Source organism: Oreochromis niloticus, linkage group LG2 (assembly GCF_001858045.2).
Source record: "Oreochromis niloticus isolate F11D_XX linkage group LG2, O_niloticus_UMD_NMBU, whole genome shotgun sequence".
In the NCBI taxonomy this organism is placed as follows: domain Eukaryota; kingdom Metazoa; phylum Chordata; class Actinopteri; order Cichliformes; family Cichlidae; genus Oreochromis; species Oreochromis niloticus.
The window spans coordinates 4,362,826-4,381,109 of NC_031966.2; the positions used below are offsets into that span (position 1 = coordinate 4,362,826).

The window sequence follows — 18,284 nt, forward strand, 5'->3', positions numbered from 1 at the left end:
GTCAAAAATATTAATTAACCAACAAACACAAAACACTGGGTCACAGATCCAGTACCATGACAGGTGTGGATCCAGAACAGCTGGTGGATCAAGAAGGTTTTTGTTGCTTGTTTGTTTTGTTTTGTTTACATTTAAATTCTTTTCTTTTAAAATTTTCTTTAAAATTGTAAGACCCAGCATTGGCTTTGGTGATTCATTTTCTCTCTCTAGTCTATAGATTGTTCCTACCACGGCACTGGGGCTGTTAGTGTTGAGATGGTGATGTCCGTGTAGTCATTACAGGATGCAAAACAGTTTCCGTGATCTAATTCTACAGGGCTATTCTGATGGTCGAAAGTTGCATCAATTGTCTTTTTTGGTGTGTAGATATTCTAGTAGTCAAATTATTAAACAGTCGAATATTTGACTACTTGAGTGATGTTAGTGTAAATGCACATTTTTGTGATTCTATAATTAGAACTGAGAATAAATGTTGCTGGGCCAAAGTGACTTGAGGCTGTGCGCAGTGTTTGGTGGTTACAGAAATGGGAAAAGCAGTTTACAGTGTGACTACTCTCTTTACAATGACCTAAGTAAAGGACTGTTTTCATCCGCCAGTTCCTAAAGGTGGTGGTGATGATGATGATGATCTCAGGGAGTGTAGGAGGAAGAGGAGGAGGGATATCACCAGTTTATAACCCCAACATCCGCTGCTTGTCAGCATTGTGATCGCAGAATACATCGGGACCAAACGAAGCCGCGTTATGATGACTGTCTGCGTGCACAGCTGTAGCCCAGTCACATTTTCTCCATCCAGTTGAATTCTCCGAGCAGAGCTGCGTGAAAACGAACCTTTGGCACAACAGCAGTCACACACAATCTCCCTCTCAGAGCGTTCTCGCTGGCGCGTACTTTGCACCGAGACATTCCTCCGAGGCTTCTCCTTTCTTTCATCTGGAGACTGAAACTTAAAGGACTTTCCCGTCGCAGGGCAGAGAACAGGGGGACGCACGGATAGAGTCAGTGCGGTAAATGTAGCAGCGGGCTGTGTGTCTTACTGAGCGGTGCTGTTGGACTAGCCGAGAACGCACCGCGTCCGGTCCCACATCCTCCTTTTTAATTCCCCCCTCCCCGTCCCTCCAAGGGTGTCCCGAACACGACCACCATGATTCTGAACGGATTTGCGCTCGTTCTTTACCTCTCAGGTAGGTCCAGTGGTTTAATTATTGTCACAAGCGAGAGAACTCTTCAGGGAAACACCTGAAGAAAAACTGTCTTTGTCTAGATGCTCTTTGTCACCAAAGTGAAATGGAGAAGAGAACGGGGAGTGAAAAGTCATTTCATAGCCTCACATTTTGGTTCTGTTTTTTTGTTTTAATGATTATTATGCATTTACATAACTTCGAGGTGGAGATTTGGGTTCGATTGGTCAGTTTCATTGTTTTGAACCTCAGCGATGGAAAGACTGTCTGAATATGGATATGGATGCTGCCCACTACTTAATCCTCAATAGTAGTTTGCTTTTATTTTTCTTTAAAAACTCAGTTTTTGGCTATGTTTCTGTGCTCTTAGCTCAAGCAAGACAATGAAGTTTCATAGAGGCGCTTTGAAAGGCAAAAAATACCTGATAGTCACAGTAATGACCCGTAAACTCACAGACTGATATACATCAGACTCCTATAAGGCTCAAATTAGAATTAGAATTTTGTATTGTATATTTACAAATATTACTCTTATTATAAGAGATATAGAGGCTCAAATTATAGTGTCATATTAAAAAAGAGAAATTAAATGTTACATATACAAGATTTTAAAGTTGGTCTTAAATTCGTTTTAAGCTTTGGATATTGTGATATACTTTCATTGCTTAATTTAAAAATGAAAAAAGCCATAGAAAGCACATAATGAATAATTTAAATAAATTTTACACAAATGCATCCAGTAGAAACTATGCATGTAGTTAAAGTTAAAATCACATGTAGCTAAACAGTAGTTTAGTTTAGTAGTCGGGAAAACGGAGAAGCCTGCATGGAACAAAGGTATAAATACACTGTCTGTCTTCACTCTAAGAGCATGGACAATAGTGCAGAAGGGCTTTCTAAACTCATTCGATATCATGCTTTTTGTATAGAACTTGGTTGTTGTTTCATCAGATTGTGAAAATGTGAATTTCTGTGAGTACCTCCATCTGAATGAGCCCATATTTGGCTGTTAGCGGGACAAGATTTGAACGGTTAATTGCTGCAAGATAACACAAAAGGTGGGAAATTACCTGACATCATCTAGAAGGTAACAGGATGACGAATCAGTTTCAGTTAGACTTTAGAGGTTAGTTGAATTTCAACTCACAGTGTAAAATGATTTAATTGACTCTATAAATAAAAACTGCTTAAACTGAACTGAACATCTGCTGAACTGCTTCGATGAATGAACGTCGATAAAGAAGGTAGAATATGCCCAAATAATTTGAAGCTTTAGTTTGTGTCTCTTTCCAGTCACATTTTAAAATTTCTTAACATTTTTTGCAGGATAGTTGCATATCTGGCTATATGAGTGGTGTCCATTCATATTTTTGTATTAGGAATCCCTTTAAATATTTTAAATAGTTGTTGTTTACATAGTTGTTCTATATAGTCAATATATATGTCAGAAATGCGCATATGTGTGTGTGCACCCAGATATGTCTGTTTGTGTGCATTTTTTTGTTGGTTTTAATAGTAGTAGGGTGTATGACAGGACCCACAGACACTGCTGGTATTTTTTTCTTGAAGGCATACACTGATACAGATACTTTTTTAAATGAAATGAAGCTCTCAACAGGAAATATTTGGAGAATTTTTAACCCCTCGATACTGCAGAACAACAGGGTTTTGTGTTGCTTTAGAATATCTTACATATGTAGGCCTAGATGGTGCTAGATTAAATGGAAATACTGCGTGCTTTATAACTTTTTACACATGAATTATTTGCCAAATAAGCAAGCATCAATTCTATTTAACAGAAAACAAAGTGTGGACATATAATGATTTTAGTCAACCTCTGTAATGTTATAATGTTGTGTTTTCACAAATTTTTCACAGAATTCATCAGAATACCTCGGTGAAATATTAACTCTGTAAGACTCAACCCATCAAAAAATAGCTTGAAAATTCTGATTTTTTGGAACTGAGATGTTTATGAACCCTTAAAACAAAATCCACATTGTTTTTTTTGATGCTATATTATGTTGTGTATGATATATTTTTATTATATATTTATTATATATTTTGTGTATCGTATTTGATACATTTGGCAACTTTTATTTAACAACAATGTTAATTTTAGAGAAAAAAAGAGTTTTGTCCATAACGTTTTGAAATTATGGCAAATATTGATCATGTTGATGAGATAGAGGTCTCAGAAACTCATGTATCAAATATGATACAAAGGGCATTATTGGGTTAAAAACACATTTGAGGAGGGTGTCCTTTCAGATATGAGAAATATCAAATTTTTTTATTTATATCAAATATAAATAAAATAATTTGTTATTATGTCGAGTTATTTTTTAAAATCAGTTTAGTGCAGGAAAGATGACCAAGCAATGGAGTTATATAGAGAAAATATATCTCAATTGTTTTTAGGATGAAGTACACATATATACAATACCAATCAAAGGTTTGAATACACCTTCTCATTTAATGTTTTTTCTTTTCTTTCATGGCGATTTACATTATATATTCTCAGCAAAGGCATCAAAACTATGAATGAACAAATATGGAATTATGCATTAAACAAAAAAGTGTGAAATAACTCAAAACATGTTCTATATTTTAGATTCTTCCTAATATCCACCCTTTGCTTTGATTACCGCTTTGCTCACTCTTGGCATTCTCTCAATGAGCTTCATGAGGTCGTCACCTGAAATGGTTTTCCAACAGTCTTGAAGGAGTTCCCAGAGATGCTGAGCACTGGTTGGCACTTTTGCCTTCACTCTGCGCTCCATCTCATCCCAAAACTATCTCGGTTGGATTTAAGTCAGGTGACTTTGGAGGTCTGGCCATCTGGTGCAAGCCTCTATCAATCTCCTTCTTGGTCAAATAGCCCTTACACAGCCTGAAGGTGTATTTGGGGTCACTGTCCATTTCAAAAATCAATGAAGGTCCAACTAAACACAAATCGGATGGGATGGCATGTCACTGCAGGATGCTGTGGTAGCCATGCTGGGTCAGTGTGCCTTCAATTTTAAATAAGTCCTTAACAGTGTCACCAGCAAAGAACCCCAACACAATCCGTTCACCTTTTCTACACTGCACAAAGACTTGGCAGGTGGAACCAAAGATCTCAAATTTGGACTCACTAGATTTAAACAGATTTCCACTGGTCTAATGTCCATTCCTTTTGTTTCTCGGCACAAACAAACATCTTCTGTTTGTTGCTTTTCCTTAGTAGAGGCCTGATTCGTGCAGTCTGCTCTGAACAGCTGATGTAGAGATGTTTCTGCTACTGAAACTGTGTAGCATTTTGGGCTCTAATCTGAGCTGCTGTTAACTTGTGATTTCTGAGGCTGGTGACTCGGATGAATTTATCCTCAGCAGCAGGGGGGACTCTTGGTCTTCCTTTCCTGGGGCGTCCTCATGTGAGACAGTTTCGTTGTAGCGCTTGATGGTGTTTGCGGCTGCACTTGGGGACACATTCAAAGTTTTAGCAATTTCCAGTCTGACTGACCTTCAGTTCTTAAAGTAATGATGGACTGTTGTTGTCTTCTTAATAGGGTTGATGCTCCCAATCTCATTAGGAAGGCAAGAAATTCCACAAATGAACCCTGACAGGCACACCTGTGAAGTGAAACCATTTCAGGTGACTACATCATGAAGCTCACTGAGAGAAGGCCGAGGGTCACTGACAGCACTGTCGACCAAGCAACGTTTCTAAAATATAAGACATACTTACAACTATTTATCATTTTTCTCCGCTACATAATTCCATATATCTTGTAGTATTTTCAGTATTGTAAGGAACAATACATTATTATTATTATTTTATTTAAAAAAATTAAGGATTTCATTAATTTTCATAGGTTATATTTAAAAATCAAGAGCTGTAGCAGTTTTTAGGAAGCTTTGCAAAATTTAGAAAAAAACATATAATATAATCAACATATCACAGATGTCATAGGCCAAGGAGAAGAGATGGGTTTTAAGAAGAGGTTTAAAAACCGACAAGGCTCGTAAAAAGCTCGATTTAATCAGGGCCGTGATCTGACTCTCAAACTGAAGTTCAGCGTCCACTTTAACCCCGGGGTTTGTGACAGTTGGCTTTATGAACTGACACCCCAGATCAACAAACGGGGTCTGAGTGTTATCACCACACACCATCACTTTTTCTCATTAAAATTTAGCACACAGCCCCCCCTCTCACTAGCAGTTAAAGACATGACCAGTAGTTGATGTTCAAAACAACTAGCAAGACTTTACTGAACTGTCAAAACACCTCATAAAGCTCCCATGGCTCATTCCATCTCAGATCACCATGAGCTTATGCTCCACCGTCCCCGAGGTTTGTGACAGTCGACTCTACATACTGAACGAAGGAACCCAGGATGACAAACGGGGTCTGAGTGTTATCACCAAACACAATCACTTCTGACTTTTTTTCATTAAAATTTAAAAAGTTGAGAGCCATCCAGGCCTTTATGTCTTCAAGACACTTGAGCAGCAATCTAGCAGAATATGCTTCATTCTTTTTAAGAAGGACAAAAATCTCAGTTCATCAAAATAACCAAACTGAGCTCTGAGGGACTCCCCATGAAAAAGGAGTGGAGGAGTATTTGTAGTCACCTAACACGGAAAGTTCAATCTGCCAAGTCGGATCTAAACAACTTGATGCTCATGCACTGCTTCAATTCAATTCAATTTTGTTTACACAGCAACAAATCACAACAACAGTCACCTCAAGGTGCTTTATATTGTAAGGTAGACCCTACAATAATACATACAGAGAAAAAACCCAACAATCATATGACCCCCTATGAGCAAGCACTTTGCTGACAGTAGGAAGGAAAAACTCCCTTTTAACAGGAAGAAACCTCCGGCAGAACCAGGCTCAGGGAGGGGCGGGGCCATCTGTCTATTAACACATAGTGAGTGAGAAAGGTGACTGGAAAGGAAAAACTCAATGCATCATGGGAATCCCCGGCAGCCTACGTCTATTGCATCATAACTAAGGGAGGATTCAGGGTCACCTGGTCCAGCCCTAACTATATGCTTTAGCAAAAAGGAAAGTTTGAAGCCTAATCTTGAAAGTAGAGATAGTGTCTGTCTCCTGAATCCAAACTGGAAGCTGGTTCCACAGAAGAGGGGCCTGAAAACTGAAGGCTCTGCCTCCCATTCTACTTTTAAATACTCTAGGAACAACAAGTAGGCCTGCAGTGTGAGAGCGAAGTGCTCTAATAGGGTGATATGGTACTACAAGGTCATTAAGATAAGATGGGGCCTGATTATTTAAGACCTTGTATGTGAGGAGCAGGATTTTGAATTCTGGATTTAACAGGAAGCCAATGAAGGGAAGCCAAAACAGGAGAAATCTGCTCTCTCTTTCTAGTCCCTGTCAGGACTCTTGCTGCAGCATTTTGGATTAAGTGGAGGCTTTTCAGCGAGTTTTTAGGACATCCTGATAATAATGATCTGGTCCCAACAAGAGAGTAAAATTTCAAGATCCACTCTGTCAAATGCAACAGTTGAATTTAAAAGCTTAAGAACAACACAATTGCCAGATTCCGTAGCTAAAAATGTGTTGTTAAAACCCTTAAAAGAGCTGTTTCAGTGCTGTGTTAAGTTCTGAAGCCAGACTAGAAAACCTCTAGAATGTTATTCCAAAAAGGCCATTGTAAAATCTTCTCCATGATTTTAAAATGTACAGTTTAGAGATAGGTCTGTAGTTTGCATCAACTGTGGTATCCAGAGCGGGTTTTTTTAAGCAGAAATTGAACTACTGCATGTTTAAAACATTTTGGGACTACACCTGCTAGAACAGATGCCCTACAGTGGGAAAAACCTCTTTAAATAGACAAAAGGCACAGCATCATTTAATGAACCTAAGGGTTTCAAGTGATCAACAATCTCCTGTAAAGAGAACAAAGTCACAGGCTTAAACTTGTCGATAACAACAGGACAGCGGACAGATGACAGAGGGGTCATCAGCAGAAGATCTGAGTCTTTGTGGAAATGACTTCACCAATAAAAAAAGGGAAGGAAGCTTTCACAAACAGCAGGAGAAGATTCAATGCAAACTCTCTGTGAGACATTAGTCTTAAATAAAACGTGAGGTTTGTCACAGTTTGACAGAATAATAGCAGATAAGTATTTTCTTTTGGCATCTTTCGCTGGTTCCTGATAATGATTCCAGCAATCCCTTTGAAGTGACACCTGCAGATTGTCCTTTTTGTACTTGCACTCAGCTCTGCGGCACTCGTGTCTGACAGCCAGGGTTCAGATTTGGTTTTAGGCCTCCTGGTTTTCAGTGGAGCCACAGTGGAGCAGTTGGAGTGAAACCATGAGCTAAGCTCCTCAGTATGATTGCACATGGACCGAGGAATGACACAGTTCTGACTGAAAATGGCAGAAAACTGAGCGGGTTAATAGGGCACCCATGTATTCATCACACCTTTCTGCATTTCTGATTGTCGGCTAACTTCCCCCCCTGCTGTCTTGCTCTTGGCCTCTATTCTTCTTCTCTACAGAGGCTCCTGCTCTTTGTGGCTGTTCATCCTGTAGCCAACCATGTCAATGACTACTCTTGTTGTGGTGTAGATCAGCTGGTTGGTTTCATTGATTTTTGCAGTAGAGACTGTCTGTAATGCTGCATTCACTAGTACACTTTCAGCAGTTACTTCACATAGTATGGTAGTTGTGTGTCCACACTTTGAACCATAATTGTTTATGCCAAATGGAGGTTTAACAAAATATCTTCTAAAAATTTGATTTGATGATTTGAGATAGTCTAGTGCTTGAAAGCGAAAAATCTGCACATATTTAATAACAATTATTTTAAAATTAGAGTGCCATGTAGAAACTCCAGAATTTTGTTTTGTTTGGATTTGACAATCTATTAATATTTTCTTGTTATGCAGTTTATCTTATATCCTTAACCCAGCATTGAAGTTGAATGAAAATAGCTTTTTCTTTATTTATGTTACTAAGAAATTAATGTTGAAAAGTATACATGCTTTATTTTGCATCATTGTGAAATATAAATTTAAACAATTCAGAAATTGCCAGTAGCTTTCTTTTCCAATGTGAAATGTTTATTGTTTTTTGCAGGAGTGCTTGAAGGTTTTTTTCCTCATATTTTAACTTGCAAATACGAGGAAAATATACTTTGTATTTGTTTGTTGCACCTGTACCAAATTCACTGGTTAAAAATTTCAGGCATTAACTAATATTTCGATATACAAAAGAATGATTTGAAAGTGGGTCAACGGATCATTTTTTCAAAAGAAAAAAATACATATACACAGCACTGTGCAAAAGTTTTAGGCAGGTGTGAAAAAATGCTGTAAACAAAGAATGCTTTCAGAAATATAAATGATTGTTTATTGGCCCCAAATGTATTCTGCAGCAGGACAACGACCCCAAACACACAGCCAAAGTCATCAAGAACTATCTTCAGCATACAGAACTACTGGAAGTGATGGTATGGCTCCCACACAGCCCTGATCTCAACATCACTGAGCGTATCTGTCAGGGTTCCTGGGTCGTTGACCCAGTATTTTCAGTTTATGTTCACTGTTTATCTTCAATATGTTCCTCTTCCTGTTTTATTGTGTTAGCCTTAGTCTGTGTGCATTATGTTCTAGTTCTCTTCCCATGTATCATGTGTCAGATTAAGTCCAGCTGTTCACTCACCTGCCCCTAATCACTCATCATTCAGCCTGTGTATTTAAGTTCCTCAGTTTCATCTCGCCCTTGTCTTGTCATTGATGTAATGTTGTGTGTCAGTCAGTCAGTTTGCAAGTCGTTTCAGTCAGCCAGCCATCTTATGTTCTGCTCGTCCTGTCATTATAATAAACTCCATCACCTCTCACCGTGAGTCCTGCGTTTGGGTCCCTTCCTCTCTTCCACATCCACACTGTGCTCCCTGACAGTGTCTGGGATTACATGAAGAGACAGAAGGATGTGAGGAAGCCTACATCCATAGAGGATCTGTGGATAGGACACTTTAAATTTTGTTTACAGCATTTTTTCCTCACCTGCCTAAAACTTTTGTAAACAGTACTATAAGTATTTGTTATGTGAAGCTAAAATTTCACAGCACTGATATGTACGTTTTTTATATAGGTCCAGAAAATGTTCTAAAGATGTTAAAAATTGTCTAATTTGAGATGGAATGACCCCTATTTCAATAGCATTGAAGTTTTAAACAGCAATCATAAATTTTAACCTGCCTGTTGAACACGTAACTTTAACCAGTTAGCACTTAGCAAATAAAATGTGCAATTTGTGGAGAAATTACAGCAGGACTTTTTCTACCGACTCGCTGCAGGTAAACAGGTTGTTGCTGTAGAGTGAAAACAGGTGTACCTAATAAAGTGTTGACCAATCGATGTCTTTATGTTACCCATAATGTTAGTTCATATTAAGAAGAATGTCATGGTACTCAAACTGGCGACCTTCAGCAGACAACAGTAACAGATGGTCAGAGTAACTGTATCACTGAGCCAGTAAATGACACAAAGTAATTGCTTCTAGATCACCTCAAAAACAGAGCCATCACAGAGCATACACTTTAGACATGTCCAAATTATCCTAAATTCAGCGTGCAACGTCTTCACATGCAACAAAAAAGTGTATTTAATAAAATGACAGAGACTGTGAATGTTACCCATACTGTATGATCATACTGAGAACAGAGAAAGACAGTAAAATTATGTCAACATAAGAGTTGAACCATGTAAGATACCTAAACCGGCAGCCTGCAGTCTGATTAGGTTCAGCAAAAAGCTTGTTGCTGTAGAGTGAATACAGCTGTGCCTAATGAAGTGGCAGTGCACTGTCACTGTAAGTAACATTACTGTAGTATCATTTCATACAACACATATCCCAAAAGTTGATTCTGTTCATCTGGACGTTTTCAGTGGGAGAAACGTTTCGTCACTCATCCAGGTGACTTCTTCAGTCTCAGCTGACTGCAGGTTTCCAATCTTATAAACCGCACATTTACACAATACCCGAACCTAGCCCACTGAATGAACAATGGGTTGTTAGGTCAGTTCCTTGATCATTAATATGCAGTGTCACTGTAGCAACAAAAAGAGTGGAATATTTCAGAAACTGTACAAAATTTAAAAAATCAGAATAGAATCACGCAGCACACAATCAAGATGGTCTTTTTTGCCTCGCAGCTGTGGTTCAGAATACCAAACTAATATTAATGAAGTAGGTAGGCGGTAAATATTATCATTCCTGCCTGTCTGTAATATTAATAGACAGGGTCAAGGAGATAACAAAAGTCCCAGATTGAAGCTGAGTATGGTCTGCCAGGAACAGAAACAGTGAAAGTCAATCTTACCAACTCTTTTCAGAAATAAAAATATGGTCCAAACTCACCAGAAGCTCAGCACTACCTCAAGCATCCTAAAATTTTGTTGTGGACTACCTTTTTTTGTCCTATGTATACTTTGCAGTTTCTATATATTTTTTGTACTGCATCAGATGAGTTAAAATAGTGTTGCAATATTTAGAAACTGGTGGCGTTGAAGAGAGCAACTCCTTTCTTGGTGTCATTTGCACAAATTGTCAGACTTGGTGGTCTCTTGTTGTGCACGCAATTTTAACGTAAAATGAATGTTAAACCTTTAATTATTGTTTATTGTAGAAGCAGCACCGTGCTTCCCTCGTGAGGGAATCGCTTCAGCTACAGAGAGAATTTCGGGTCAGTGCTGCACAAGTGAGATATTGCAAATACTGGTATTGCTGTGCTGTAGACTTCTATAATTTGCACATGTGCACGCACACACATAGTGGCAGGTGTTTTTCACCTATCGTTGATGATTTCACAGCACTGCAGGGGTGTGTTCTTTGAACAACAGGAGTCCTTCCAGTAGGCACAGACCAAGAGAGAGACACGGAGAGAATTTCTTATCAGTATTGATCTCTAGTGACAGATGATGACGTCTATGAAGAGCAATGAGGCCAGTGAAATGTGCATCGTAAACCTGCTTTGATGATAAGTGTGAAAAAAAAAGCAGCTCAGAGCAGGAAGGAAAGGAGATCATCCCAGGTCAGAGGAGGGAGAGAGATGAAGAGGATTAGAAATGTGTGAGGTGAATGAACTTTGTGAAAGAAGTAAGAAAATCCATCTCACTTCTTCTGTCACATTTAATGAAAAATGAGCAACTTACCTGGACTCCATCCACCTGGTTCCATCTGATCTGGATGCAGAGGAGTGTGTGCAGTGTGTGCATATGTGACTGTGTGTGAGAGTTCTTCTGAAAGGGAATGGTCTATCCAAGGGAATAGTTTGGAGGTCTTGTGTGTGTTTTGTTGATAACTGGGATTTGGAACTCAAACACAGGGGCGGCAGATGGTGTGTTGGCTTCTGCTTCCTTGGTTGTGTGTCTGTGTGTGTGTCTGTGCATGAAGTGTGTAAACAGCAGTAGCTTGAGTGCTGTCAATTTGTGTGTGTGTGTGGGGGGGGGGGGGCTGTCCTTACCCAAACTCAATGTCGAACGTGAGTCAGTGCTCCCTGAAGGGATTGCTGCTCTCTGTGGTTGGAGAGCTGGGCTGATCCCAGGTCAGCTACAGTCTGACCTCCAGCCCATCTGCTATCACAATAACAGATGCGTTAGAGCCTGGCTTAAGACCTGTGGATGGACCCACCATCCCTAGTTAGTCTAACTTACACACAGTTAGTTTGGTGGAAACACATCTTTTAATCATCTCCACCTTTTTCCTAGCTGCATGAAGCACAAAACCATGAATAGCCCTAAGGCAACTCACAGAATAAACACAGGAAGAATGGGAATAATTCTGCAGTTTACTGTTAATTGGATGAAGCCGTGCAAAGCCAGCCTGCACATACAAGTTTTGCATATGAGTTAAATTAAATTTCATTCAGCTAAAATCTGTTTGTGTAAATGTTCGTTTATTATTTGCATCATTGAAACTCACCTACCAGCCTGAGCTTAGCAGCATAACTAAGGGATGGTTCAGGCTCACTGGATCCAATCCTAAGTATATGCTTTATCAAAAAGACACCCTTCAAGACACACTGGAAAGTCAAGTTGCTAGCCAGGCCTCTATAAGTTGGTGCAGGTGAAGTTAGCTCAGACACTGTTAGCTCTCCCTAAGCAAATTGTCCAAAGCAGCTGGGAAATAAGTGCAGCTGGTGACTGGGAGGAGGAAGCGGAGCCCTAAACAAAGGCCTTTAGAAACATGGAATCTAACCAGATGCTTCCTCTTGGATGGCATTACTTTGTCATCCAGTAACACTGTGAGGAACCTTGGAGTCATTTTTGACCAGGATATGTCCTTCAACATTCAAATTAAACAAATATGTAAGACTGCTTTCTTCCATTTGCATAATATCTCCTGTCTCAGAGTGACGCTGAAAAATTAGTTCCATGAATTTTTTTACTTTTATGAAGGACTATTGTATTTCATTATTAGGGTGTGGTGAAAAACTCCCTGATAAGCCTTCAGTTGATCCAAAATGTTGCAGTGAGAGCACTGACAGGGATGAGAAGAGAGTCCCCCATGTTGGCTTCTCTTCATTGGCTCCCTGTTAAATCTAGGGTCCAGACTCTAATTCTAAGATTGAGCTTAAAACTTTCCTTTTTGATACAGCTTATTAGGACTGGATCAGGTGACTCTGAACCCTTCCCTTGGTTTAAGTGCAATAAACTACTTCTGAGGTCCTCCCGATGCAATGAGGCGTTCTTCTTCGCGCACCTGTTTTCACTCTCTCTATTTTTATACACCACTCTGCATTTAATCATCAATATTACTTTCTGGCTCTCTTCTACAGTGTTTCTTTTGTTCTCTCTTCCTGCTGTCATGAACCAATAGAATGTTGGACTTGCAGGACAGTGAGAGACAGTTAACACCGATCCATTTAAATGGTAAATGGACTGGTTCTTATATAGCGGCTTTCTACTCTATCTGAGCACTCAAAGCGCTTTACACAACTTGTACATTCACCCATTCACACCCATTGATACAAGCACTTTTTTCTAAGGTGTTTCTAAGTGCTTCCTATTCACACACACATTCATACTCCGATGGATGCATCAGAGCAACATGGCAGGGCTCGCAAAATCGCTAGCCCGACGTCCCGGGGCTAGCGATTTTTCCAGTCGGGCTGCCAAAATCCATCTCAGCCCTGCCCGTCAGGCTATCATAGGAAGAAAAAATGTGTCAATGCTTTTGCATTCTTTCGAAAATGTAGCTGAGTAATTATCTCATTGGCATCGATGAGCCACTGCCAATATGTGACATATTGAAATCGCGTTTGAATTTGTGCTTGTTTTTTGCTTTCACTTTCACTTTGCGATCGTGCGAACTGTGTGTAGAGAGCGGCAGCACTGATTGGTGAGTGACGATTAATTGCGCACCAATTCCTCTGACGTCGTCTTATCACTCATTAGCTTACTATTCAAACATGACAAGTGAAATCTCCCACAGCAAGCTTAAACACGTGAGAGGTTGATTGGGCAGAGAATCGCTGACCGTTATGTAAGTACCTGTGTAAAAGCAGCAGGATTTACGCTGGAATTTTAGTTCTGCTCAGCCAAATAAGACAGGTCAGGGTGAAGAAGGCACAGCCAAATAAAAGCCGACCACAAAACGGAAAAGTTATGACAAATCAGACTATGAGGCAAAAAGAAAGCTCAGCTTTTTTGGTTTCATGGACAAAAGAATTTATGTGGCTGGAATATGACGAGCTAAATAACATCATGTTCTGCCGGGTGTGTCGTGAGTTTCATTTCATTTGAGTCGACAAGCGCCTTTGTAACTGGGACCAGTAATTTGAAGAAAGACCCTATCAGAACCCATGAGAAATGCAAGAAATGCATTATTGCCCAGTCTGCAATATCTTTCCCAGAACAAACACCAATTGCAAAGAACATACTAAAAATAAACCTGAAAAATCTGTTTAGAACAGCGTACTATGTTGCAAAGAGTGAACCACCATTGGCCAAATTTAGCAGTTTTTGCAAACTTCAAAAAGCAAATGGCCTCGATCTTGGTTCCCCTTACCTCTTACCCTTGACTTCAGTGGAAATTTCAGATTCAGGATCTGACACAGACTGATTCACACAGTTCTTGCAAGTTCATAGAAATTTCTGTTCAATTAGAAACAAGTATTTGAGTTGATGATTGTAATTTTTATACAGTTGTTGTGATTTGTATTTTAACAACTTTCTGATTAATTTTTGTTTCCGTTACAATATTATACTTTAATGTATAATATTGTAAAGGAAACAGAACATTAAAAAATTGCTCTCTTTTTTATTCGGGCTACTTAAATTTATTTTGGGCTACCAAAAACTGAAGAGTGCCTGCCCGAAGGGCTACCAGAGATTTTGAAATTTTGCGAGCCTTGCATGGGGTTAATTTCTTGCCCAAAGATATTTGGCATGATTTCGAGATTGTTTAGGAAAGCAAGGAAAAACACTGTATGATGCTGTGGATTCTGAGAGTGGGATGAGGAACTGTAGGCTGACCAAGGGAACACACAAACCCACTGTAACAGACTTAGCCCGGAGCTCCTATCTCTAATGGGGGTAAACAGATATGCCCACAAATATACGTGCATACACAGTCCAGCACAGGAGGACTCAGGCACCGTGACAGCCTCCATCTTCCCCAACTGGTTGCGGCAGATGGCTTCTTCTCCTAGTGCCTCATTTTGCCAGAGTTTTTTTCCTGTTAAAGGGAGTTTTCCTTCCCACTGTTGACAAGTGCTTGCTCATAGGGCAAGCACTTGTCTGATTGTCGGGGTTTTCTCTGTATTATTGTAGAGCTTTGACCTTACAGTATAAAGCACCTAGAGGCTACTGTTGTTATTTTTTGATGCTATATAATATTGGACTGAACTGAATATTATCTCTCAGTCTAGTCCCTGTTAATACCGTCACTGGACATCCAGGTAGGACACGTCGTAAACAGGACATGTTGACTTTGATGAAAAAGTGCCGGAGAATCATCTGCAGGGATCACACAGAAGTAGCAGAGGTGGTTCCTTTGGCTCTGGGTCAGTGTGATGCAGCATGTGTAATGAACTTCAAGACGTCAGCTTAAACACTTTCATCCCAATGGAGATGGCGCTGCATCTGGACTACAGGTGCCACCTTAACCGGAGGAGGGGGGAACCAGGAAATGAAACTCCACCCTATGTAGTGATGTCTTCACAGACTCCCCAACGCACAAACTCAATGTGTGTGTAGTAGCCTTCAAAGCCAAGGCTAGGAGAAGGGCGGGGGATGGAGGGGCTTGTGTGGAACATATGTGCACATGTACAGACACATATGTTAGTCCAATAATCACACAACTGGCATGATAACGCCAACTTTAATGGTCGCCTTCTTTCGACACAAAAAACTGACCCTCCAAAAACTTCTACTCCCCCTTCCCGCCTGCGCGTAGCCATGCCCCCCTTCACTGGACACTTGCGCAGTGGGACAGATACATCTTAACAATCTCCCCTTTTTCTTTTAAGGAAAGGAAAACAGATTAGAACAATTTCTTTTTTATTTTTGAACAATATAAGAGCTAAACATAATATAATGTATATAATCCGAGGAGGAAGCAGAGTCTGGGGATGAGGGGAATGACCCGCCAATTTCCGGGGGCGAGGTCACTGAGGCAGTTAAACAACTCCTTGGTGGCAGAGCCCCTGGTGTTGATGAGGTCCGCCCCGAGTTCCTGAAGGCTCTGGACATTGTAGACCAGGGTGATGGTCCCCATCTTTAAGAAGGGAGACCGGAGGGTGTGTTCCAACTACAGGGGGATCACACTCCTCAGCCTCCCTGGGAAAGTCTATGCCAGGGTGCTGGAAAGGAGAGTTCGTCCGCTAGTCGAACCTCAGATACAGGAGGAACAATGCAGTTTTCGTCCTGGTCGCGGAACACTGGACCAGCTCTTTATCCTCTCAAGGATACTTGAGGGTGCATGGGAATTTGCCCAACCAGTCTACATGTGTTTTGTGGACTTGGAGAAGGCATTCGACCGTGTCCTGTGGGAGGTGTTGCGGGAGTATGGGTGTCTGGCCCATTGCTACGGGCCATTCGATCCCTATACAACCGTTGCAATAGTTTGGTTCGCATTGCCGGCAATAAGTCAGACTCGTTCCCGGTGGGTGATGGGCTCCGCCAGGGCTGCCCTTTGTCACCGGTTCTGTTCATAATTTTTATGGACAGGATTTCTAGGCGCAGCCAAGTGGCGGAGGGCTTTCGCTTCGGTGGCCTCAGAATCTCATCTCTGCTTTTTGCGGATGATGTGGTTCTGTTGGCTTCATCAGGTGAAGGCCTCCAGCTCGCACTGGAACGGTTCGCAGCCGAGTGTGAAGCAGCGGGAATGAGGATCAGCACCTCCAAATCTGAGGCCATGGTTCTCAGCCGGAAAAGGGTGGAGTGCCCACTCCGGGTCGGGGATGAGTTCCTGCCCCAAGTGGAGGAGTTCAAGTATCTCGGGGTCTTGTTAGCGAGTGATGGGAGAAGGGAGCCGGAGATCGACAGACGGATTGGTGCTGCGGCTGCAGTGATGCGGACGCTGCACCGGTCCGTCGTGGTGAAGAGGGAGCTGAGTGTAAAAGCGAAGCTCTCAATTTACCGGTCGATCTACGTCCCTACCCTCACCTATGGCCACGAGCTGTGGGTAGTGACCGAAAGAACGAGATCGCGGATACAAGCGGCAGAAATGAGCTTCCTCCGAAGGGTGGCTGGCCTCTCCCTTAGAGATAGGGTGAGAAGTTCGGCCATCCGGGAGGGGCTCAGAGTAGAGCCGCTGCTCCTCCACATCGAAAGGAGCCAGTTGAGGTGGTTCGGGCATCTGACAAGGATGCCTCCTGGGCGCCTCCTGGGTGAGGTGTTCCGGGCATGTCCCACCGGGAGGAGGCCCCGGGGCAGACCCAGGACACGCTGGAGAGATTATATCTCTCGGCTGGCCTGGGAACGCCTTGGTGTTCCCCCGGATAAGCTGGAGGAGGTGGCTGGGGAGAGGGAGGTCTGGGCTTCTCTGCTTAGGCTGCTGCCCCCGCGACCCGGCCTCGGATAAAGCGGATGAAGATGGATGGATGGATGGATGGACATAATATAACACTCCAAACTAGTGTTTAAAAGAAACATTTTTATGAGTGTTAATTTTTATTTTTTGTCATTAGTCCTTTCAGTTTTCTAGCTGCCATTCCCCTTCTCTCAGGGCTCTTAGCAGTCCAAGTGCTGATGTTCCCACTTTTGTCAGGCAGTTAGCAAGCTGCTCTTTGGTAGATGTCCATATGATGTGCTGAATAGTCCCTGTGTGCATAAGTTCTTTGATGCTACTGATGTCGAGCCGAAGCCTCTTCTCAGTTACAGATTTTGTGGACTTGACAGCAACAAGAAGGGAATGGTTGTCTGTTACACAGACGACTGGCAAGATGTTGTGTGTACCATCACCAGTGGTGAGCTCAGAATAGAGTGCAGCCAGAAAAACAGCCCTGTCAATCCCATCTGCGAGGGCCAAAGTCTCTCCTGCTAGTGTACTCCGTATCACCCTCCTGATCCGTTTCGACTGCCAACATATGGGCGAAAACTTTCCACCTTCTCCCATCAACATGATAAAATGTCCACCTTGTGTGTCTCCGTCTGAGAGGTTTCCCATGGAGGAATCACTAAACACCACTAATTTGAGGGATTTGCTTTCACCCAAGAACTGAAACCTCAGCGTAACCTCCTCTGATTTAAGTTTTCTGATCAGTTTGTGCAGTGCAGTGCATTGTCTGAATAGTAGCATGTTTTGTGCTTGATGCCAGGATGGAAATGTCACACATGATGTCGGGTCTGCTCTGTCTTGCTACTCACAGTATCTGTCCAATCTTGGATTTTAACATGTCCATCTCTGTATCTGTTAAAGGAGCCTCCCGCTGTGGTGCCCTGGTGGGATCAATAGGAATAGGCTGTAGGCTTTTTATGTACATATCTTGTTGTACTTGTATTTCATTCTGAAGAGAGGGAACCTCCATCCCGATGTAATTGAAGCTGTTATGTTCTTCTCGTCCAACTTGAAAAGCAGCTTTCAGTTTGGGGATGACTACTGTGGAGAACATGTCTGAACCACCCCACATAA

At 41.5% G+C, this 18,284-nt stretch overlaps 1 protein-coding gene across 1 annotated transcript in view; it reads left to right on the forward strand.

Annotated features, from left to right (window-relative positions):
• The first annotated feature begins 666 nt into the window (after positions 1 to 666).
• gfra3 (GDNF family receptor alpha 3) overlaps positions 667 to 18,284 on the forward strand; it is an 84,336-nt gene continuing 66,718 nt past the window's right edge. The window contains exon 1 of the mRNA XM_005458860.4: positions 667 to 1,184. Coding sequence (XP_005458917.1) covers positions 1,145 to 1,184 — 40 coding nt within the window. The 5' untranslated portion in view covers positions 667 to 1,144. The remainder of the gene's footprint in view (positions 1,185 to 18,284) is intronic.